The sequence below is a fragment of the Poecilia reticulata genome, chromosome 13, assembly GCF_904066995.2.
Source record: "Poecilia reticulata chromosome 13, P_reticulata-male-v2, whole genome shotgun sequence".
In the NCBI taxonomy this organism is placed as follows: Eukaryota; Metazoa; Chordata; class Actinopteri; order Cyprinodontiformes; family Poeciliidae; genus Poecilia; species Poecilia reticulata.
The window spans coordinates 15,600,533-15,625,842 of NC_088842.1; the positions used below are offsets into that span (position 1 = coordinate 15,600,533).

At 39.3% G+C, this 25,310-nt stretch overlaps 1 protein-coding gene across 4 annotated transcripts; it reads right to left on the reverse strand.

The window, feature by feature from the left end:
* Window positions 1-16: 16 nt before the first annotated feature.
* relt (RELT TNF receptor) lies at window positions 17-24,609 on the reverse strand. 4 transcript variants are annotated; one of them, XM_008425536.3, is made up of 12 exons: window positions 24,390-24,609; window positions 23,489-23,570; window positions 10,444-10,518; window positions 10,270-10,362; window positions 9,269-9,453; window positions 9,105-9,157; window positions 8,760-9,014; window positions 5,098-5,175; window positions 4,437-4,509; window positions 2,228-2,608; window positions 1,867-1,995; window positions 17-1,252 (listed from the first exon to the last, which is right to left on the reverse strand). In XM_008425536.3, the coding sequence occupies exons 3-12, from the start codon at window positions 10,483-10,485 to the stop codon at window positions 1,249-1,251; spliced, it is 1,293 nt and encodes a 430-aa protein (XP_008423758.1). In that variant the 5' UTR covers window positions 10,486-10,518; window positions 23,489-23,570; window positions 24,390-24,609; the 3' UTR covers window positions 17-1,248. The 4 variants fall into 4 exon arrangements, with proteins under 4 accessions (XP_008423758.1, XP_008423761.1, XP_008423759.1 ...); XM_008425539.3 differs by having other exon boundaries at window positions 8,760-9,011; window positions 24,390-24,608; XM_008425537.3 differs by lacking the exon at window positions 23,489-23,570.
* Window positions 24,610-25,310: the final 701 nt, after the last annotated feature.

The window sequence follows — 25,310 nt, forward strand, 5'->3', positions numbered from 1 at the left end:
TTCTCAATGTTTAGTTTTTCACCTGTGGTCCAAAATGATATTTGCTGCTTATAATAAGATTTGAGCTGCAATATCATTTAAATGTAGTGAAAATATACAACAACAACAACAACAACAAAAAACTCCTTTCCAACTAAACCTGGGTCCACCCTGGACTCTATCTAAAAAAATCTAAAACATACCAAGAGCTTCTTAATTCTGCTTTCGGGAAATTGTTGAATTGATAATTTGAACTCTCGATTATACAAGAGTTGAAAAGAAAATTTGTCTTTTATCAGGGTTCAAATCAATAATTGATACAACAAAAGCTGCTTCAATGTGATCTGATATGAAGTTTGCAAGTCTATGATGTTATTGCATGAAGAAAACATCTGTCTCACAGGCAGCAACATTTTTGAACTTTTTAAAATACTTTCACAGGTTACCAGAGGAGCTCTGAAACATGCTGAACCCTTGTTTATAATCTGGAAGACTGAAATGATTTTGTTTATCTGGCATCAGCATAGATGATTGCATGGCACAACTCGATAAGAAACGTTTACCCCGAAGATTGTTACAGATTTCCAATAGCTATAGGCATTTATCAAATATTGACCTTTAAAGATGCAAAAATCAGAGCTCAGGTTTAAACCCTCCAACCGGATAAACTTACTTCAGTGCATACAATAAGTTTCTGTTAATACATTCAACAGATTAAGGAACAAATCAAATCCTTAATTCATCTGTAATTTCTATGCAAGCCAAAGAGAAGAACAAACCCTTTTTTTGTATGAACCAGTTGTTAACAAACACATTCTTACCTCTAATCTGTGTGGCACTTGGTTGCAAAGATTATTTATGGTTTTTTTTTGACGGTGTTGTGCTGTCCGGTTTCCTCCAAAGCTAACGGGGGGGAAGCGGGTCACAAAAGTTGTATCCAAAGCAACAGAACCACCACATTTTGATCGGTAACAATTAGTGATTTTGCATCTTTTGTTTCATTGATGTTTGGTTTAAACCAGCCCTCCTCCTGCGTTAAACTCATTAGCTTTCCAGCACCGTTGCTGACTGGACATTAAGCTTTGAGCAGCATAAGATCAAGCTGTCAAGAGATCGTCTTATCATGCGATGAGAAGCAATTCCTTCTTCTTCCAGCAGGTGGAGGTTATGTTTTCTGAAGAGCATCTCCATCCTGGCGTTTAAGCTGCCATCAGATAATGAGGTCTTCTTTCACGAGGTAGCACGATCATGCAGCATCTCTGCATCTTTTTATCTGATAAGACAAAGGAAATGGTAATGTTAATCAGCCATTAAATTCCTTTGCTAATAATGCAACAATACTGAAGGCTTGTTACAGCTGTGTCTTCTCAATATTTTGGATTGGGACAGATTCTGAAGCATTGTCTTCTGTCTAAAAGTTTTTAATCTGCAGGACAGATAAAAGTATTTATGAGCCTGTTAATAAGTGGCCAGTCTTGAGTGCAATGTTTCGAAGATATTGTTCCCAATAACTTAGAACATCATAACATCATAATCTGTGCTTTCTCAAATTATTTAACTTGAGAAAGCTGACTTCTCAGTTTGAAGAAGCATTAAACTCCCATTATTTCACAAAAACAAAAATGATCTTGGTGCCTCCAAGTCACCCGACATAGTCAGATAGTTGGAGAAGATGGTTGCTTGTCTTTTTATCCAACATTTACATTTTTTTCTGTCATAATTAATACACGTGACTTATCTTGTGTTATTTCAGTGAACTGACAATCACTTCAACACACATTCACCATTTAATCAAGTACAAAGAAACAGCAGAGACATAGATTGAAGCAAGAATCAGAAGAAAGTGATGACACATGGTGTGTCTTTTTGAGTTTTTAATCACCGTACCTCCTGAAGCCAGATGACGAACAGGAGGAAAAATGTTTCCCACCAAACAGGGAGTTTCTTTGTTCCTGGGATGATGTTTTTGTTTCCGTGGTGACAGGCTTGTACTCAGGTATGTGAGCCACTTGAAATCTTTAAATCAAAAACAGAAAGTTTTCCAAAGTTAGTGTCAGAAAGACAAATGCAAATACTCCAAAAGAAACCAGAATAGTTTTATCTGAAACTGCAAGGCAAAGCGTTTAAACAAAATGCTGTTCAGGCCAGCTTTCAGGGTTCAGACATGAAGTTATAGAAGACTTTAAAGCAGAAACAGATACACCCCCCCGCCCCCCTCCAAAACAGCAATGCATTTAGCCGGACTCACCTCCCAACAGACAACACCTCTCCTTCTTTCTTTTCCCTCCCTTCACTGCTGTCCACTTTGTTCTGAACAGGCTTTGGCACAACAGGGGGTTGGGGGTGATGAGTGTCTACGCGACCCGCCCCCAGCAGAGGGTTCTTCTGCTGGTTAACAGGTGTGTCCAAGGAGGGCAGAATGAGGCCCTGTGGGGGCTTCAGAGGGTCTTTGAGAGAATCCAGGGGAGGAATGAGAATAGGAGGCCACTTTCTCTGAGCGCAGCGGGAGCAACGGTAGCCGTGTTTGGGAGCGAGACCGGAGAGACCCGAGATGGTGTGGAGGTGGGACTGATGGGGGCAAGACTTGGGGATGGAGCAGAAGGTGGACAAGGGAGACAGCATTGGGAACCTGTTGGTGAGAAAGGGAAGGAAAACGGTCACAAAGTTTATTCGAACCCACACAAGATGACTACAATCGTCAACTATTGCATTTTTAATTTATAAATTTGACAAATTGGCCTCGTTTTGTAGTGATCCTAAAGGTACAAATTTATGTCCTATGATGGGCCAACTCCGCTCACTCCTCAAGTACCCCAAGTACCCCCTGTCTCTGTTCCAGCACAGAGGCTGGATGTCTTAGACCTGCTTGTGTAAACCAACGAGGCAAAGAATAAAAGATGAAGTTTAATTGTTTCAGGAAGTAGCTCCATAGAGCAATTTTGATGTCAAAGAAATGAAGGTCTCTTTATTGTTATAAGGTGCTGATTAAGGTAAAGAGCAAAATAGAGACAGACAATTGTTTGTTTCTGTTATTGCAGCAAGGGGTTGCAGCAATACACAAAGCCCCTTCCACGGGCTCTGCATCTACCTAAAAGGTTTTTCCAGAACTGTGTGTGGACAATGTGTGTGTGTGTGTGTGTGTGTGTGTGTGTGTGTGTGTGTGTGTGTGTGTGTGTGTGTGTGTGTGTGCGTGTGCGTGTGTGTGTGTGTGTGTGTGTGTGTGTGTGTGTGTGTGTGTGTGTCAGAATGTTCCTGAAACTGTAGCTATGTGTTTCTGTGGCCCCATTGAGAAACAGCACACTGGCACCAGCCACAGAGACCTCCAGCCATTGGTTTACACACACTTTTTCACACTAAAAGGGAATACATAAAAATCAGAGCTGAACAAATTGGGGTGGGAGGGCAGGTCAAAATCCAAAGATGAGTAAAATAAAGTCCTTTATTTGGTTAGATGACTTTCAAAGACTACAGTTTTCTAACAGTTTTTTTTAAGATAATTTCTTTCTATTTATTCTGTTATTTACAGGTGTGGTGCAACTCAGATTAGTTTAAATGCACTTTACAGCTTACTAAACTCTACAACATAATATGTTCTGTGAACAAACTAAGGAGTTCTTGCTATCTATACTAGTGTTTAAATTAAAAGCCAGCAGTGACAGTCTGAAGGTGCTTTAAATCATGACTTGTTAAGCTTACTGTCTGTGAATGCGTCTGTAACATTTAAAAATAAATGCAGAATTTCAACAATAAACTAGAAAGGCTTGGGGTCTCACAGCAAAATTATACCCAAGGAATGGTTCTGCTCTCAAAAGAGTCCACTGAACAGTACTTAACTACAAACAGATTTTAGAACAAGAACCTTTTCAATATTATTCCAGGCTGAAATGTTAACATATGTTTAAAAAATAAACAAGATCTCATGCAAGGAAATAGAGGCACAGCGGCGTAAACTGACATTTTGAATTTAATTTTGACTACTTGAGTGATTCTTAAAGCCGCAGCAACCAAAGTTCCAGCCGCAGCCACCCTTGGTCGTGTAAAAGTTGAGACTTTGATAAGTTATGTGACCACCAGTGAGCTCAGTGACCAAATGACTGCCGAAGTCTCATAATTTTATAATTGGACAGTTTTTATGACTGTGTGAGACTTTCGCTGCAGACCTGTGGGAATGAGTCACCGCCAAGCGTCAAACTGCTCCCACTCAGAAAAATGCAGCCAAAGCAGTCTGAAGGGTCAATACATTTTTTGAAACTATGTGTTTTTGTTGAAAAAGTTTAAGGAAACTGTGAATTACAAATATCATTAGTATATATAATTAGAGAGAAAATTACAGGAGTGAAGTTGACTTCTTGTTAAATCTGACCTCAAAGAGCACAACTTAGTGACAGCATGCAAGGATTTGTCGATGTGTGACAGTGCATGTGGTGTGTGTGTGTGTGTGTGTGTATGACACTTACTTAATTGATGAGCCTTTACTCATCTGTTTGCTCTCATACTCCAGCAGCAGTTCCTCCAGCGCAGCAGCATTTTCTGAAACACGGAGACAATATCAGCTTATTGAAACATTACCTCTTAATGTTTTTGGTTGCACAACTTATCGCACTCTGGTTGAAGTAAAAGTAGATCATGTTAAGAAAGCAAAAGATAATATGGGTTACAAGTACGGAGTGCTTTGAAGAATTATTTGCCTCTTAAATATTTCTTGGTTTTGGTCTGTGTGTAACACTCATGCATTTCAAATGATCAGACAAATACACAGCAACTTGATTAAAATATAAGAAGCTATTTTCAAATGGAAATTGCATGTTTTGAAGCATGAAAGTGGTTACCAACAAGAATAGCACAACCAATCATTAGATCTGGAGGGGTAACCACATTTTCACAGAGGGGCAGGCTGATATGGTTAATTTTTTTTTTTATCTGACAAGTTAAATAAACTAATATTTTGCATTTGTTAAGGTTATTTTTTTGTCTGATATTAACATTTGTCAGATCTGAAATTTACAGGTAGCAAAAACTAAAGAAATCTACCAGGGAGCGAAAAGTTTTTTCTTTTGTTTGTTATTCGATTAATAAGATTGCACCACAGGCTCAGATCAAATCAGATGTGTTATATACCTTTCTTCTCTGTTATGAGGCGAACCAGAACACTGATTGTGTCTTCATTTAGGTCATCAGATATGGCGCAGTTGTGACCTAAAAGACAAGGGGAAATAAAATAAAATGCATCATGAGGAAAGAAGATTATATGTAGAAATAGTGAAGCAACAGCTAGGTTGGAATCTAACCATGCAGTTTAAAAGACAATTATTTTTAGATACTGACCAAATGTTGATAAACTTTTGAGTTCGAACAAAGCTGCAAAGTGTTTCCCCTAGGTTTTCTGGTATTTAGCAAATATAAATAATTTTGGTAATTCCATCCTAAAACAAGAGAGGTTTGGTCTGATTAATCTTCTGACAGTGAGACGTCAGAAAAAAACGTGCATTTTTTTTATTCAGCATAATTATGTAAATACTTAGTTTCAGCTGTAAATCACAGCGTACTGCAGAGGATCATTTATCACAGTAGCCATTGTTACTGGACAGTCAAGTAAAATCCTTGGCAACATAAAATATCAACGCAGTTACTACTCATTTTTTCACAGTTGTTTTGACCTTGACCCACCACTGGAGGGTGCTGCAGATCTGGCAGCTCACCCACTTCACACACAGATGATTGCAACCATTGTAACCAGCAGCTAAAGTGATAAATATCTGGTAAGCAAAAGTATATGTTTTTAATCTGAAAAATAACCCTTTTTTTCCATCACAGATGAAATGTTTTTCCCATATAGGAGGGTAAATAGTAAGCAAACTTTTTTTTTTTTTTTTTTAATAGGATTCCCAAAATTCACAAAGTCACTCATATTGAGCTGCTGTGTCTGATGAGGACAGACAAGGACAGATTAACTGCAAAGAATATAAATGGCTCCATGGCAACCCCCATCCCATAATAGATGAGGACAGTGAGAGAAGGCAGCGAGGGCCTGGGGGGCGACAGAATAGACTCACTCAGCAGTTCTCCTCCATTCAGCGCTGCTGGAGCACACAGAGCTCAGTGTGTTGGTGCGTTCAGTGCGCTGTAGTGTGAAATGCCAAGCGACACTGAGCCAAGTGTGAACTCCAACTGTATTGATTGGAAATGTCTCTGAGTGTATGCACGCGTGTGTGTGTGTGTGTGTGTGTAGTTTTATTTCTATCTCTTGCATCAGCAGCATTAGGTTGTTGTCAGAGCGTAACAATAGCTCTGTCTCTACAGTGACTGTTGCTATGGAAAAATAACAGCATCACTTTCACCGAGTGGCACTCTTTATCTGCTGTTAACACCGTGAATCTTTGATCAAATTCAACCGCAGCGTCTGACTGAGAACTGGAGAACTAGAGTTTTTAATGAGTCATTACTCTGCCTGAACACAGATTTAGAGATATTACTTCCATTAATGCTACTCTGCACATGAAATTTATAAGTCCTGCTTGTCAGAGCAGCCAGCAGGTCCGCTTTAGTCCTGCAAGGCAATTGGCTTGCTGTAATTCAGCCTCTGGGGTGTTCTCCCTGACAGAGATGGTCTGAAAAGTGCAGAAGTAAGAAGTTTGTCAAATTTTAGTCGAGCAAAGACATCATGAGACTGACAGTCTGTCACAACAAGAGCACAATGTAGCAGTGCTGGCAAAGAAACAGGGACAGGTTTTGTTAATGAGGGTTTCTGTTTCGTGCTCTTAATTTTTTCCACAGCTCACTTTCTCAAGTTTCCCGTTCTCCATCATCTTCACCTGACTCCCTGCATAAACACCCTCCTTCTCTCCTTTATCTCACTTAGCATAGCACATTAATTCAGTCTATTCATAGGCAGCTGCATCAAGACCTGAAAAGACCCAAAAGAATGAATGTGCAAGTTATTGCTCCCAGTTCTCAATGTATCTTATAAACATTAAATTACTAAACTTAGCAGCTTTTCTTTCACTATAAATATTAACAGTCTTAGAAAAGAGAGCAGAAAGCAACTAAAGAGTCCTGGCCAAGGACAACGAAGCAGAAGACATTAACAATGAGGTAAATGAGCTGATTAAATAATTGATCTGACTGAGAAAGGAGAGAGGGATGGATGGTGTTGGGTTCCTGACCAGATACGACTGAAACTTATGATAAATGGAGAGGAGATGGAAGAAACGAGGGAGCTGCAGAGAGAGCGAGGTTCAGGTTCAGTTTCCTTCGCAGCAATTTAAGTTTTTTAGGCAACAGCTAAACAAACACAAAACCAGACGTTGCTGATACCTGAAGCACTTGCCACTATTAAATGGCATCCTCTGTGCTCACGCGACTGGGTTTTAATCACATTAAGCTGACATTCAACTCTGTGAAATGTCCTGTCAAAGTTTAGAGCGAGCGAGAAAAGCTATCCACTGGATCTGTCACTTCACAGAACACAAAAACACAGATAAGTATCAATGATGCAAAGCACTACAGACTAATATAAAGTCTAACGTGGACACATGTTCATTACTATGTTCTAAACGTGCTTTTTATTTAATTTTAACTGTTTTAATATGAAGTTTTGCACAGTTTTCAATTCTATTGTTTTTTTTCCCCGACATACTTGTTGAGTCTCTGACCATCTTGGGGCTGAAAGTTCAATGATTTCTACATGCATGTCCCCCAAATTGTGCAATAATTGTTAATTGAATTCATTAGAAAGCAGACCCCACTCTTCCTCCATGTCAGTCACTAAGAATCCTAAAAGCAACAGCTGTTGTGCAGACGTAAACAGCCTTTTAACAGGATCTGTTGAGCTCCCAGCTGACACTCCTGCTAGGTCATAATACTTCTTTGGCTCTGCTTTGCACCATCAGGTGTAGAAGCAGAAGAAGCCAGCTTAGCCAGCTTTAAATCTATTAAGGGTCACATTTTAAAGGCCCTCTAATTTCTTCCTTGGACTAACTAATGAACAACCCAGGTGATTAATTACTGAATATTACCTTTTTCATACGGTTTTTGTTTTTCATGGATGCTGAATTACAATCAGGTTTCAGTTTGTAGGCTATCCAAACTTTTTTTATTGTTGTTTTTTTTACATAAGATAAACCTTTTTATTATGCCATCTCTCAATACAATCTTCAGCATTTGTCCTTTCAACTCCCTGTGGAAAATACAATCCATCCCATGTGTTTTGCAAGAATGAGAACCCAACAACCACAGTGCCAGATCCAAAAGGAGAATAATGGAGGAGAAGTGGGTGCTTTTTACCACATTACGTGCAAAGCAGTGTGGATGACCTCGGCACTGTAATTGTAATGTCAATTACTGCCTTATATCAACGACTCTCAAAGCTCTTTTTGCGTGTAAGTGGGTCAAAGGCTAAGAATTATGCTTAGAAATACAATCTCAAGGTGGCTGTTCTTTTTGAAAAGCAGTCGGTACAACGTGCAGAGAGTGGGCGTGATGAATCAATATTTGTTTTAGAGCCCCTCCCCCACACCCTTAATCCTTTTTTTTCAGCTTCTCTCACTTTAAACTTTTAAAAGCTTTTATTGATTTCTGTCTACCTCGTTTGATTTTCCCATCTTAACTTTTCTGCTCTGTTGACTCTTGAATTGACTCTTGTATGGCATTTAAAAAAAAAAAAAAAAGCCTTCGCTTCCTCTGAGCGCTGATGCCTTTAGATCACATCACAGCACCAATCGTGTGATTACAGGATTCAATAACATTACGTGGTCAAAGTTGCACTTTTTTGTCTTTCTCACCTTCTTTCTGAGGTGTGGCAGTCTCTTCGTCTCTCCCCTCCTTCTCAGCAGTGCAGTTGTATCCCTTCTTCTTCAGGATGTTGCAGATCAGGATGCCCAACAGGCCCATTATGCAGAAGACAGGCACCAATGCAAACACAGCGTACTCTGCCGTCTTTTCCTCGGCGCTTCGAACCACCGTGCTGTTGGCTGGTCCTCCTGCCCCGCTGGAGGAACCTTTTCCCACAGTGCGAACCTTTCTGACACGCATTTCTGCTGGAGGACAGAGACAAGAATAGCACAATGAATCAGAGGAATAGATGCCTATAAACACCAGGGAGCAAATGAAGGGGTGCAAGATCTTACTTTTTATGCAACCGCTTTGAGTGGAAACTTGTCCTCCGTCAGGCGAGAGAAATCTGGATGAGGAAAACAAAACAAAAACAAAACAAGAAACAAAATTAAAGTGAGACAAGTTTAAACTGTGGGCGCATGTGGAGCAGCAGCGAGACAGAAGCGGCTGTTCTCACCCAGGCAGACAGTCGCCACAGACAGCGTCTGAGGTCAGAGTGCCAGACACTGAAACGTTTCTGCCCAGGATCTCGCAGGATGTGTGTGGACGGCAGAGCTCAGAGTCGACCGTCTCTGAAAAGCTCCCAGGTGGGCAAAACTGACATTTCACGTCTTCAGCTGAACTCTGGATCTGCCTGCAAGGCTGAAGAGAAAGAAAAGACTTCAAACACGAGGAGATAAAACTGAAAAAAAAAAGACACAACAGAGCCTCTTTCTTGTGCTGTGCAATGTCAAGTTTAGCTAGGAGAGTTTGTGTTTTATATTTTCTTTATGATTTTACTGATAAAATCTTACACAGTTTTTGGCAGTAAATAGGAGTGATTAAAAGTAATTTAAGGCAGCAACTCTTGATCTATTTAAACCTGCAGTGCTTTTTGCAGTGCATTTTGTCCTATTCCACAAACACAACCTTCAACTTATTTCAAGCTAAAGATTTACAAAAAGAAACATGTTGTTCAAAGAATGCATTAAGATGTCCAGTTTAACATTGGTCAAAAGCCTTGTAGTGGATATGGAAAACTGTTCTCTGGTCACTATACTTGATTTTAGGCTACATACACATCATGAGTTTAGGAAATGGTGGAATAGTCACAAGCTGTTTAAAGGATGAAGGGGTGTTAGTACTTGTGAAAGAGACTGTAAATAAGTCTAAAAAAAATAAAATAAGTTTACATGCTGGCCTTTATTCCTTGACTTTTACAGACTTTATATTAATATAAGGTTGAATAAAATGTATCTTAAAAAAATCAATATATTTTTAAACATTTATTTATAGTGGATGAACCACTACTTTTTTATTGTATATTCTGTGAATTAAAACATGCACAAGCACATTTCATCACATTTATATTTGATTTGGATTATAAAAGGAATGGGAGATGCATTGAAGGAAGCATACTGAACAACACTGGGAAGAGAAAATTAATTTACCATTTATTCTTTTGGCTCATTTGCTCACCTTGGATGGCTCCTGGCCTGCAGGGCATTGCAAACACACACACCCTTCTCCCCACCGACGCTGCACCGCTGCAGTCCCACCACAGCCTAACACCTGGGAGATACATAAGTCAGAGTGAGGGGAGGTGCAAACGTATTTGCATTTATTCAAATATATAAAAGTAACGTATTATACCGCGAGAAGGACGAGAGTTGAGCAGCAATGGTGGTTCCTCATCTTCTTCAATGTATTCTTCTATGTGCATATGATCTGCAGCAGAGCAAACAAGGTGGATGTAAATGTACCATTTTCAAAGCTCCAAATATGACATGACACCTTTAATATAACCATCCCTTTGGAGCAAACTAGCATACAAGTACAGCACATGTTCATAACAGCTGAGTCATTTTCGCTAGCGATCAAAAGTCCAGAGACTCTGGACACAGATCGGTAAGCAGCACCTCTTGGAGCTGTAAATAACATTTACTATGATTCAGGAGCTTTTTGTGTACTCCTGTGAATGAACCAGGGATTTTCTGCAGCTATTTTTGGGCTGCAGATGCTCACACATACAGTTCATCCAATGATTCATCCTACAACACCTTCATTTGCTAACACATGCTGACTTTCTCGACACGTGACATCAGCTGACCCTGGAAGCAGTGTTTTCTGATTCCAAGCTTCAGGAGTGGACATTTGAGATTCACAGATTTTTAACAGATTAATTAATCAGCAAACCAATGATGATTAAAGCTTAGTATGCATATTGCAACTTTTATGATTAATATCACAACCTTTTAAAATGTGATAAAAACTTCCAGATATGACCCCCTATTTTAATACCATGTACTGGGACTCAATCATAGGGGTTGACAAAACACACCTTTTCACTTTGAAATAAAAATTTTATTAAATATCTAATCAAATGTAAAAAATTTAGTATAATTACCATGATGCAGCAAATCAACTGGCTCATTTTCTTCACTTTTCCCTCTTAATCTACTGAATTGCATGACAAGTCCAATCATAAAATTAATAATGACTTGTTTTTACTGGGTGTGTGTGCATAAGCATGCACAAATATCATAACAGGCCAAATGTTTTAGCTGATACCAGAATGTTATAGTGATTTAAAAAAACATGCTAAATGTCATCCCTACTGCACTAAAACATCATTAATTGGGCCAAATGTCAAGATAAACCATGAAGATTTGCAGAGAGAAATTCCTCTGCACAGATCTCTCATTTAAAGCCACAATTACAGGGCTGTGAAATTGCAAAACCCTGGCATTATCACGATGGACCTGAAGCTGCCACCAAACAGCTACTGTAGGTACTTCATGGTTTAAGATGTTACTTTAAAAAAAAAAAGAAAACTGATGTCTCTGTTTGCTGTAAGATTGTTTTTTTTTTTTTTTGCACAAATTGTTTGAAAAATGATGAGCGGTTCCTGCAAAAATAACAGATATATACAAAAATGTTAGGTATGTGCTTTTCTATGTGCAGTTTTCCTTAAAAAACTGTCGATGACAAAGTGGGCTAAGAGTAGCAGAACTGAAACCAAACAAACTAAAGAGATAATGCTGAGGAAGGAGAGCAGGAAGATCCAGCTGAGCTGCATACTCACCCCAGACTTGCAGTGGACCCACACAGTTGCTGAGGCAACCCAGCAAGGATGCTTGACTCGCTAATAACGCTGAATCAATACTAAACTTAAAAATGCTGCAGTTTTCTCCCTAACTCAAACAATTGGATAAATAATGTTCTGAGAGACACTGAACATAAAACTTCAAAATGACAGACTAGTTCTTCTTCAACCGGAAATAAAATGAAATGAATGAAGCTTGAAATGAAGTTACAGAAACGAGTCAAAACCGAGATCTGCACTCTTCAGTGCAGCTGAATGAAAATCTTTAGAGTACCTAGCTGTGTCTTATACGGTCAGTCTGACCACAGACACACCCCACACACCCTCTGGACATGCCCCGTCTGTCACTGCTAAAACAGTCAACCTGCACACTGTGCATGTGTGTGGGTGATACTTGTTTAATGATGCTTTTAACCATCGAGCCAGTAGAAAAACATGTTTTCACTGCTATGCAACAAGAAAATCAACATATTTTTAATTATTTATTCTGGTTTCTTTTTATTGTTTTTAACACAGAAGTCAAATTGCCAGACTGGTAAATCTATATACGTTATATTTAAAGACACAGTATTGGGCAGAAGTCTTGAGTCCACTATTTTGCAATGTTTAAAAGTTCTCCAGGTTTTCTAGAGGTCTAGAGGTCAGAGGTATATGAATATTGACAAGTCCAAGTTTCACATAAACTTGAGAATGGGAATTTGACAGCAAACTCTAATCTTGGCATCTCTATTTGGGATTTGACTTTTTTCAAGAGGGGTTTTATTACTTCAGTCCGTCCACTGCCTTCCACTTCTCCAGGATTGGGTTCAAGAGGATAACAGATTAATTCACACCGCCTCCTCCCATGGGAAAATCTCCAGCTCATCCTGGAGGTTCCCAAGGGGTTCCCAGGCCAGAAGGGAAATTTAATTCCTCCAGAGAGTTAGGGCTCTCCTTCCCTTTCAATTAGACATAAATGGAAAACAACCAGAGAGAGGCAACCAGTAGAAATCCTTATCTGAACTACCTCAACTGACTCCTTTCAATATGGATCGCTGAGATCCCCAAGTTTTGGTCATCATACACAGGACCGGACCGTCTGATTCCGGTTATTGTGCAATTTCCACATTAACGAGATGAAGAGGTTATAGTACCCCAATTACCTTGAGGCTATGTTTTATTTTATTTTACTTTTATTCTTGGGAAGGTGAGAGCTACCTGTGTCAGAACGTCTTCCTGTTTCTTGAAAACTGGTCTTTTAAGTAATGTTTTTCCACTTGTCCGCTTTCCTCTTATTTTACGGACAGACGTTAGGGATTTATCAATCAGAACCACTTTATAAAGATTACAAGAAAGTATAGCCTCTTTGAAGCAAAGAATAAAGAAATAAGGAGTGGTTTAAAACCTTTGCACAGTATTATATGTATGTAGCGTCTACACAATTGATTTCCACATGGCTTGTTCATAAAGGGGAAATACACACAAAGACCACTCAAACATCCGAATGGTATGGAGCCTGCCAACGGCAAGTCGTGTCTTACACAAACTGCAAAATAAAAATTATAACGCATTTATGAGTTCAGTCTGGGAGACAAAATCCTTATGCCAATAAAAAGCTTCTGAGACATAATTTTCAGAATTGCAAGAACTGAAAAAAGATAAAGGGGGAACAAAGAAACCACAAAAGCTTAAAAAAAACATAGCCCCAATCCAAAAGGACGGAAAGCAAAAGAGGTGGACGAAGTTACTCTGCTAAAACATCAGTCTGATAGCATGTCCATATAAATAAATATAGAAGCATTTGTTAAAATGCCATACAGACCAGAGCACAAAGCTAATTACAAGTCAGACATGCGCACAGACATCAGCATCCACTTACACACAACTCCAGGCATGCAACATCGCATACAGCTGAAAATTTTGAAAAACGGATCAATAAAACGGCAATGATAGAGAGAGCAAAACGAAAACGGGACCCACAATTAAATGCCTCCGTTTTTGGAAAGTGTCAAGTAACAAATTGGACATGGCTACAGGAATGCTGGCTTTCTCCGAAGAACCTCGCTTGACCTCCAGCAGAGCACTGAGGCAGCAGTACTTCATCTGCAGCTGAGTGACTGAGTACAGTGGTGGGATACAAGACTTGCTAATCACTCAGAACAGTGACAGAAGGTGGATTCTGTAAAACAATAAAAATAAAAACACCTGCAGGTAGAGAGTATCTATATTTAAAAAATATACAGAAGTGCCCCAAAAAATGTTTATTCAACCACTGCAACTCTGGAGGCAATCAAAGCCTCCAGTGTCTGTAAATGTGATGCTTTTACAAACCAGTTTGCCTGAGGTTTTCCCAACTAACCCACTACAAAAGGACTGTCACATGCAGACTTCAGTGGCACTCACAGACACGTGAGCGCTCTCGTGTCCTTGAATGCCTTGGCCTTCGTAAAGCCATTGTTCTTTAATTTTCCAAACTTCGCCTCTCAAAAGTAACATTTTTAATATGTAAAACATTATCACGCTTTAGGAAGTAAGCTTCTGTGAAGCTTGATGGGAGCTGCTACAACATCTGTCAGTAAATTAAGTCATATATGAAGTAACTACTTTTCTTGCGTTCTTCAAATGAAACATTGGTTCCTGTTAGAATCTTGTAAGAATTATGTTATCTAATATTTTCTGGGAAAAAAACCCAAACACTATAACTATGATTTACCTCCTCTGTCAGTCGGTATGGGCGCTTCCATCAAAACCAGCATACAAGGTCTCCTTCTGGGTAGCCACATATTACATAGTAAGCTACTTGCGCCTTTACACTTCTCAAAGAACTGAACTTATGACAGTGGTCAAGTCTCCAACATTTGCCTTGGAGAACCCAGTCTAGTTTGGACAAGTAGTTCAGGTCCAGTGTAAGGAAATCTCTAGCTTAAAAATTGATTGGCTTTGGTTGGGGTTTAAATCACCGTTTGGATGGAAATATGCCTTTTCTTTGCATTAACTTAAGGTATTGAACCAGAAACAAAAAGAAGTGCGTATGAACTTCCTTTCCTTCTTTCTCTCTTTTTGTGGCAAGCATAACAAATCGGTGATTTGGCTGTATCTTTGATAAATACTCTACTTTGATATTGTTTTATACCCTAACCATGTATTGGACTCAATATGGCATGGATCCTGGTGGTTTGTGATGCTAACTGTTTCCCAATGGTCTCTAACAAAACCTAAGACACTCCAAATAAGATAAATTGTTACTGTTGCAGGTAAAACGTGCCTAGAAGCATGACTAAAACAGACTTTCAGCACACACCTTACATAATCAAAGAGGTCTGAGGTCTTTGTCTGCCTCTTATAGCGTTGCCTGACATCTTTGAACTCATTCACTCGTCTTCCACGTGCCTTCTCCGTCCTTGCTGGCCTGACTCTGCTGTCAGTCCTGTATAATTGCAATTTTTGTGTTTCCCTTTTCAAAGCCTGCCTTTGATGACAGTTACACCAGGGTTTGCCATGTGCTTCGGTTTGGAGGGTGCATGTGGTTGGGGGGGTACAGACAGAGGAACGAGAAATAGAGAGCAGACAAAAGCTACAGATGCAAAGTGGGAGGCGGTGGAAAAGTGGCATACAACCAGGATATTAGCACCTCTCAGAATATCTCAGCAAACACAACAAAAATGCCTATGGAATACAGCACCCTCAGTGCTGTCGTCATTTTATGTGATGGGACGGAAACAGCAAAACACAAGTGAAATTCCAGAAAACACATTCGAGGAGGAAGAGCGACTCGTGGTGAATTTCCCTAAATGCCGTTAAAACAGTAATTACCTGACACCTTCTGCTCTGCCGTTTGACGCATCCCAATAACAAGCCGCCGCGACGTCAGATGACATGTCGAATTTTCTGTTTTGTTCAGGAGGGCTAAATATAGCACTAATAAAGAAGCAATGGTCAACAGGTTGACAAAAACAGGGACATTATTCCCTTCTGTGGTGGCTTTGGAGGCAAGGACAGGCAAAACGTGTTTGGGAGGTTTTTCTGGCTTCTTGATGTCATGTCGCAGCTGAGCTGAGAAATCCTCCTGGATGAAGCTGTGAAGGAGGGACGGGACCACAAAACAGGAAACACAAGAATGAGTGGAACTTCCAGGCCTTTGAATGTGAGATGACGGAGCAGCGGGGGAAGATCATGGGTCAGGCTAACACCCTGTCGGCTTTCAAAGTCGGCACTGAGCTGTCTTTGTTGGGCAGACGAGGAGACTCCGGCTGGACACCAGGCACCCCAGAAGGTTTTTTTTTTTTTTTTTTTTAGGTGACATCTAACAGCATCTGTTTGGCAAACAGTCTAGAGTGAACACACTGTAGAGCTTAGATTGATGAAACAGCTTAGTTACAAATAAAAGCCCCAACAACAACAACTTCTCTGACTTTCCAATTATATAACAGCAGATGCCAACTAGATTGTTGATACCTTGCAAGGACATTTGACAATCACAGTTCATGTCATGAAGCGTTGTTGCATTTGTCTTAGTTATGTCCGGTGAGACTGTCTTCTGGATATTTAAACACGCATTACAATCATTGCAATGAATAGGTCTGATTCGATAAATTGTGTTTTAATGAAAATAAAAGTCCGTAAGTAAGCTTTATTTGTAGAAAACATTTTTTTTTTTTAATCTGTGAATTTTGAAAGTTTATACATGCTGTAACACCAGGTTTTTGTGAGAACACACACACATAAAAATTAAACTCAAAAAGACCAATTTTAAGCTTTTTCTAAATTTAATGAAAAACATATACTATTCAACATGCATTTGTAAAAGGAGCAACCTAAGAAGTGAAAAGTTGCAGAGATTTAGATTGTGAGACACCGGGAACTTGTCCAGGGTGTTCACCGTTCTCAGAAGGTCATGCATAATGGCAGCAAAGACAAGTCACTTTTTATGCTTTCTTGGCTTTTCACAAGTCAAACACTTACAGAAAGTCGAGTCCAATGGTGATCATTGAGTTCTTCAGTGTTGGTATATTCCACAAAACATACCAACATTGAAGAGCCAGTGAGTGGTATAATGAAGCTCTGCTTGCCCTGTTTCTCCCCACAAACAGGCGCAGAGAGGTCTCGCAATGCATTGTGGGAAAAATACATATTTCCTGTGACTATTCATATTTTGCTTACATAAATGTATTATTTCACAGAATTTTAGAGTGTGAATTAAAATCCTTAGTATGAAGGTTGAACATTTCTACAAGAATTATAATTTTTTTATTTCGCACCATGAGTGAGAACTTCATGTGCGAAGCTTATAGTCATTAGTCTCAGACTAAATTTCTCTGTGAATGAGGTTTGACCATTGCACTGTAGTGGTGAACCAGATCAGCCATAACTCTATGGCAATGGACTAGGATGAGCTTTAATCATTGCATTCTGGTGGTAGACCATCTCAACTGGGTGGACATGTTACTGGTTAAAAGTCAGAATACTGGGTCCAAAGAAAAATGCACATGTTGGGCAGGCCCCAGTTAAATTTCTTCAGGAATTTAATGTCATCTTAGCATTATGAAGGTTGTAGGTCAGTTTCAAACCCTTATACCACATAAGGGTTTGTGTGAAGGGCCTTCACACAGATTTACGGAAAAAATTACGTAAACAGGTTTACACCGTCCTTTATAAAGAAATGCACAAACATTTACAGCTATCAGAGTTAGCTAAAATAAGAAAGAGGAAAGCTTTCCTAACTCTTCAATTGTAACTTTAAAGCAAAGACAAGAAAGCTGAGCCACTATGTTGAGTTTTATCTAACCTTTCATGTCCACAGAAAGATTTTCTTCGTACTGATGATGCAAGTACGTCAAATGACGTCAGTGGAGGCTGCCCAATAAACCCACCAAGTCGCATACAATGTCATAGCCCTGGGGAACACCTCCTTGTGATGCACATGAGCATGAGATTATTCTCTACGGTGGGAAAATACAATGGAAAAGAACTGAGGTGGCAAAAGAAAGGTTTAAGGTAATTATACTCTGCCATTCATCAGACATTTGGTCGACGTGAAGATAATACGCACATGTATGACAACGACGTGATCGGGAGAACCATACCCTCTGTTTGGCTTCATGGAGGTGCCCATTACTGGCAAAAGAAAGGCTGATTTACGCCAACACTTTGTACGTTGGTGTTTAGACAATGTCTCATTATGGGAAGCAAGTCTGATAAATGGGCAGGTGTCATTAGTCCTTGCATTTCTCTGTCACTCTTCCTCTCTGTCCCTAGGCCTGTGTGACATTAGTCATGATTTCCACTGCAACTGTGAACCAGTATGAAGTGATAAACAGGCCCTCTCTACTGTTGCTGGTGTACGTCGCTTTGCATTATCAGCTGTAACAAAAGAAGTTGATTTGATCAGAGAGAGTAGAGGAGAGACGGTAAGGGTAGAACGCTCCCTTACCTGTAGAAGATAATATTTCAGAATCAGATATGCATGAGTATTTGTTCCTCCAATTTGAATGGCATGCAAACAAAACAACCAAGACCAAAAAAGATCCCTGACTTTTCAGCATTACAAAGGAGATTCTACATTTTATTGGCGTTTAGCGCTACATTAATATCATCAATGTAAGGTCAGAAACTGCTTTGTATCAGTCTTGAAATGTACAATAATTATGGCATTTTTGGTTATTATAATTGCATTCATGCTATTATAGCACATGATGAACTGTGCAGTGTGGATGTCCAGATTTACATTTCATTTTGAAAAGGTGTAAAAATATGCTGACGTCACAAAAATAAATAAATGAATAAATAAATAAATAAATAAATAAATAAATAAATAAATAAAATGGCTCTTTAAGGGGATTAAAATAAATCAAAAGCGATCTATAAAAAAGCTGATTTTGAAACAAGATATTCCATAACGATTTGCAGCGTGTGAGAAATATGTAAAATAATAATAAAAATTTTTTATAAAAAATATATATTATATCTAAACAATGATGATGTAAATCAGCTCTGCTTTTGTTGACTTCAACAGTCTACAATTACGTTATGTCAGGACATATTCACACAAAACAAATCCTATTTTCACTATCCTACATGTACAAACGTGTGAAAATAGCCCTTTAAGCTTGTTATTTCAGTTTGTGAAACAAATATGAAGGATCCAGTTAATGATTGTTTTAGTCATGGGAGAAATCTTTTTAAGAAGTTGACCTCAGGTGAGGAAAACAGGACTTTTACCATGTCATCTCCATTAGTCATCCATCTCTAAATCTTTACGTTTGCAAAGAGTGAAAACAGATCTGTGGTTGAAACAGAAACAATGAGACAAAATAGGAACAAGATCTACAGAAAGAAAGTAGGATATCACTACCAAACTGTTTTCCAAATGCTAGTCTTTTCTCTAAATTATCCTAACATTTACATTAGGATAATTTAGTGAACTTAAATGGTAGATGGAGTAGATTTATACGGTGTTATTCTAGTCACATTGACATGTGGCAGGAGAAAAGCTGGAATCAGAGCAGTAATTCTCCAAATCCATGATAACTGTTTGGAAACTTGAAGCAGCTGATGAGCCAGTCATCCACTTAGGCCTGAAAATTGTTTCACAGAAAAACACTCTTCCTCCTGAGCCTGCCGCATGGCTCTTTTGTATTTAATTGAACCATTTTGTAGGTACCAACCACTGCAAAACACCACCAAACCATCACAATTTAAACCTTATCCACAGTGCCTTAATAAGTACCGTCTGTGAAAAGCAAATGAGTCATTATCTGAATTAAATAATATTGACAGAGGTGAAACAAAGTAATTTTACAGCCCTGTTATTTGCCCCCAATGAGCAAAACAAAAAACAAAAAAACAAAAAAACTAACCACAGACAAGCACATGTACACCAACATATCTTTAAAGGTCTAAAAACGGTTTGCTTTGAATTTGACTCAATAACTTTAGCTAACAGAAATGAGAGGTTCAGTTTCCTGCACCGATTTACCACATTGAAAATACTCTGCAGGCTATCTGGAGCACTTAAATATGAGGGATTGCATACTCATCAAAACATGACAAACACACACACACACACACTGAAAATCCTGGCTCTCCCACTCACTTCTGCCTTGTTATAAAGAACTTGATTTGCATGTGCTATATGATTTCCTCTGGCAGCTAAAAAGCCAGCAGCAGGTCACCAGCAGGTCCGACTGGTAGATTGTGGTTATACCCAGAACTACTTGTCTTTAACCAGACCCTGCTTCTTTAGCTTTTTTTTATTTTAATTTTTTTAATAACTGTGTGAGTTAATAGGATACAGTAGAGTGTGAAGGATACAGTAGAGTGTGACAAAGAAGATGGGTCAGACAGAGAGCGGAGGTTATTAGGTCAAGCAAGATCTGCTTTCAGAGTGCAAAGGTTTTTAGAGGTGCTATATTAAAACGAACTGTGTTAATGGCAGTCCAGAAAAATAAACTGCTATGAAAACAGAAATAATGTATAATTCGTATAGGGGTCATTTTCTGCCAACATGCAAATCAGCTATTTTGTTTGAAAGACTAAACAACAGGTCAGGGTTTATTTACTTTTAGAAAACTGCTGACCCAACACTCTAAAGTTTCACTTGGTGACTTTACTTTGGGTTTTTGTGACTTCTGCAGATCTTGAAAAGAGATAATAATAATAATAATAATAATAATAATAATAATAATAATAATAATAATAATAATAATAATAAACAAAACTCCTTGTTGACAGTTGTTTGTCCTTAATCGGAAAATGTGCTATTTTTTTCAGCTTCTCTGAGTTGTAAAGTGCTCTTGTGTAATATAATTTGGTCGTGAACAATAACGCCGCATTGGTTCTGCTTGGTGCATTTGAACTCTTATATGATTAAATGAAAGCAACCAAAATATTTTTTTAAAGTAAAAATTTGGCACACAAATATTAATTTACAGTGGATTTTCTCTAATTCACACACATGTAAATGCTTATAAATACACTGCCACTAATATTTAGAGGAAGTTGCAGAGAAACCAGGCACTTTCTGTTGGACAACCATGAATTAGAAGGACTAAGAAGGAAAATCTTGTTTCACAGCCCAACAACTTGATATTGGACTGAAAACGGTGGCGGCCCATGTGAATGAGCTAAATGCCTTTTGGAGAAATTCACTGTTAAGTGAAACAAAGATTGACCTATGTGGATGCAATGACTAGAAGTACGCTTGGAGCACTCAAAGTAAGGTTTTCAAACCTAAAAAGAACATAGTGGTGGCAGCATTATGCTGAGGGCCTATTTTGCAGGTGGTGGTACAATAATAAGATCTACTACCTGCATATTCTTTGACTACACCCCTAAATAATCACTAGATAGACATGAATAGATGTTCCAAAAGGACAGCAGTCTCCCCTAAGCACATCAGATGTGATTTTAGAAAAAATAAATCAGCCAAACATTTAACTTTTATAATGGCCTTAACCCTACTGCAAATGTACACCCTTAAAGTTATGCTTATGCCTCCTTTGTATGTAGCTGCCGTTGCGTTTTTTTCTAAGATAACTAGCGGTAAAATATAACAACCCACATCAGACTCAGCATTGGGTAAACTTCAGCTACCCATCCTGTGTCACTTCCAGGAGCAGACACATCCTGGAAGTGACTCACTTTTCACAGCTTGATTTTCAACAGAGTAAGACGGAAACCCTCAGCAGAATGACTTTTATTTTCCCCACCTACTGCAAAAGAATATCCCATGCCCAACAAAAACAAAAAAAAGGTGGTTCTTTTAGAAGAATGCAACGAAAGGAAAATGCGCAACAGATCGTGTTTGTCAGCGTTCTAATTTAGCCTGTGTGTGCCCAGCATGTGTGCTGTGAGCGAGAGAGGATATCAGGAGGTGAGTTTGTCTGCACGCTCAGAGCTGCGTCTGTTCAGGTTGCCCCCTGTAATTATCCAGCCCTTTAACCATGTGTGGATGCTGACCGAGCAAGCTTGGATCGGGATCTGTTGACTGGTAATATAGAGGGAATTTCTTTTGGCACAGAATCCCCCGGCTGATATTGGCTCTCTAGTGGAGCCACGGGCATGGAAGGACGCTGGGCAGAACTCCCAACCACACTGGCTCAAAGAATGCGCAGACAGATGACAGGATTGATGGTTTAATTAGAGCTTAGCTCACATCTTTGACTCCTACATGCCCTCGCAAGCGCTCAGACAGAGATGCGGCAGTGCACACATGCCCACCTAACTTTATGAACGCCTCCAGGCGTATCGGAGAGGGTATCGGAAATAAAACAAAGTCTATTCAATAAATAACCCTGTTTGTGTTCAGTTATGGATCTGCACTAATTTCTTTAAAGCTCAAATAGAGGGCAGCACCTGGAGTAGCGGAGATATTTTAGAGTGTACTGTTTATCATGTGATGCTGATACTTTTCTTTCATTTCGCATTACTCGTGCAATTTTCATCCTCCTGTCTTCAATTTTTCCACTTCCTTTCGTGAGGAAACTGCTCAAGAGTGTATGCTTCCAAATTAAAACTCACGTTGCACCTCAACTGAACACACCAAAATAAACATGAAGTTCTTTCTTGAAATTAATCCGCACTTCCCTGAGTCAGCTCCTCTGAGTCTGAGACCAGAAAAAAGACGAGACGGCTCTGATTGACCTCAGAGGCCAGGTTTTTCCCCAAGTGGAGTTCAAGTATCTTGTTAACAATTGATGGAAGAATGATGCAAGAAATGGATAGAAGAATTTGGGACTCATTTGCAGTAATTAAGGCGACGTTTCCCTCTATCGTTTGTCATCGACATAGATTTTAGCTTCGCTCCCTTTGCATTTGTCATGTTGTGTGGGTTCAAAAACTTTTTCTGAAACCAATCCTGTGTGTACGATAGTATTCTTTTAAATGATGTGCCATAGATCTTTGTTTTTAATAAAGACCTGGCTGATTTGTGCGCAAGGTCTCAGACTATTTTGGCTTAGTTAAAACTTACAAATCCTTGATTATTTTATTGGAAAGCTAATATATCACTATCCCCTGCTGATGGATGTGTGCAGATTGTGTGTGTGTGCCTCCAGATGTGTGAGAGAAACGGAGAGGTCAAAAGCCTCGTACTGACACCAGCATGTTGGAATTTAAACTCAGACAATGGATGCCCACTGCTAAAGATGACAGTCTCATCTGGGGCGGATTAATGAGTGCGAGCATGCTCATTGGGGTCAGTAGTGCATCCTGTCAAAACCACTGTAGTATGAAATTGCAAATGATGAGACAGTAAATTACAAAATACAAGAGTAAAAATGTATTGAAACTCCCATCCCCCAAAAAACATTTTCTTTTTGTATTTTATACTTACAACAATTCCTTAATTTGTTACAGCTGGCCTCACTAAACTGATTAGATGCACCCAAGCCAACGATACCCAACAATACAGTCTGAGCCAAAGTTTGGACCACAAACCTTATTAAAAAGTGAGGAGGAGGAGGAGGAGGAGGAGGAGGATCACATGGCGAGTGAGGTCATTACATAGACTACCCATATCGATGCACCATGAGATACTCTCCCTCTCATTGGAGATCACTTCATGGGGAGAGCTTTAAGATACAGTTATTACATTACAAAGCAAGCATGGCTGACCTGGAGTACAAGTGGACCTTTAAGCTGCTCAAGGTCCCACTCCTGGCCTGTGGAAAAACTTGAATTTCCAAGATAGGAAACCCTATGAGGAGAAAAGAGAGACCCATATAACCACTGCATGAATCCCTAATATAAAGTATTTTGGCTCTGAGCGGATCAGAGTAACAATGCTAGTCAGAAAAAGAGCAAAAATTACATCTAACTTGAACATTTTAGAGTTTTGAATGCTAATTTTTGTCACAACTGATTATTTTCCACTGTGGTAGGACTGAGATCTTTCATGTCACTCAGGGGTCTGCAACGCCAGACCTCGACATCCTGTGTTATGAAAATGTGTGACTTTAGCGATTTCAGCCATGGAAATATATTTGACCATTGCTTCCTATGAACCAGAAGACAGTTGAAAAGATGTTTTCTTTTTTTCCTCTAATGACTCAACAAACAAGTTTATAATGAGGAAGATTTCTTATCTTTAAATTTTTAGGCAAGAAAAAATATAAAGTAAATCAATATAACTTCTCTCCTAGTCTATATGCAAGTAATTAGTGAGTCACCTCTTAAGTTGTGTTAAGTGCACACAAATGGTCAATCGTGGACCCCCCTCCTCTCCCACTCTTTCAACTCCAATACCCCAAGACCTCAAAAAATATTTTGTCGCCTCTGAGTCGGAGTGCAACTATCAGCTTTTAACAATTACTATCACCGTTACTACAAGCTATACTCCAGACCAACCGTGTAATCCTAAGAAAAGTCAGACCACCACCATGCGTAAAAACGGTGATGCCGGTATTGCGCAGGCTCTGTGGGGAATGACATCCCTCAAGAGAAAACTTAACTACCCACTTCAGCAGACCTCTAGCTGCTTCCTTACACGTTTAAATGGAACTTCAAGCAAACTTACCGGTTCGGTGAATGAATGTAGCTGAAGTTAATAGCTGAAAACGAGCATAATTATCGTCATGGGCTCCACGGGGCTGAGCCGAGCCGGCAGGTGCTGGTAAAACGCTTGATAGGGGATGAAAACCACAAAGCCGGTATACGCGAGAATTCCCCCGCCCCCCTCCGTTTCTCTGTCTCTCTGCGGTGTGTGTGTGTGTGTGAGTGTGAGTAAGAGAAAGAGAGGGCAAAAACGCTGAGCTGGCACAAAGTCAAGTGAGCTCACGGTGCGTCACTGTGCGCGCGCTACCGAGGCGAGGGGCGGCGGGTCACAGTCTGCTGCATAATGACAGCTTGTGGTTGTCAAACAGACGCAGAGATCGATATCGACTAAATATTCAAATGAAGTCAAAGTTTTAAATACAAGAAGTAAAAATTTATTTGAAAAGTTAAAAAAAATAATAATAGTGGAAAAACATGACAATTGCTACAGAATCAGGCCACTCACTGAGTGCTGCATCCAAACACAGTAATAAAAAGTGAAGTGGAAGGAAAAAATATCCTTGTACAAAAAAAATGGCATAATTAGCTGGGATAACTATTCAAATGTCACAAGAGTAAATGTTTCCAGGACACAGACTGCAGCTGCCCTTGTTCTGACAGATAGGTCAAAAACTACAAACCTTCATTCAGAAAGCAAGCTCCTAGAGCGGAGAGTCGGAAACCAAATTATTTGAGGTCCAGGGAAATTCTGCTTCAGTGATGATTTGAGGAGCCATTTCATAAAGCTGATGTTGATCTACCATCTTTTACAAAGTCCAAAGTTATCTCATCAGTTACTTTATGATGCTCTGAATTATTGATATACAGCTGTGCTCACCTTTCGAAATTATTTAAAAAAATGTTTGAACTCACTTCAGACTACTTTAAGTTTTTATTACCTCTT

Bases quoted from the DNA above. Each gene is read 5' to 3' on its own strand.
- relt (XM_008425537.3), bottom strand. From the start codon at position 10,485: ATGAGGAACCACCATTGCTGCTCAACTCTCGTCCTTCTCGCG. The intron at 4,510-5,097 runs GTATATAACACA...TCCGTGTTTCAG, and splicing joins CCTCATAACAGAGAAGAAAG to AAAATGCTGCTGCGCTGGAG. The intron at 2,609-4,436 runs GTAAGTGTCATA...TCTCACCAACAG, and splicing joins AGTAAAGGCTCATCAATTAA to GTTCCCAATGCTGTCTCCCT.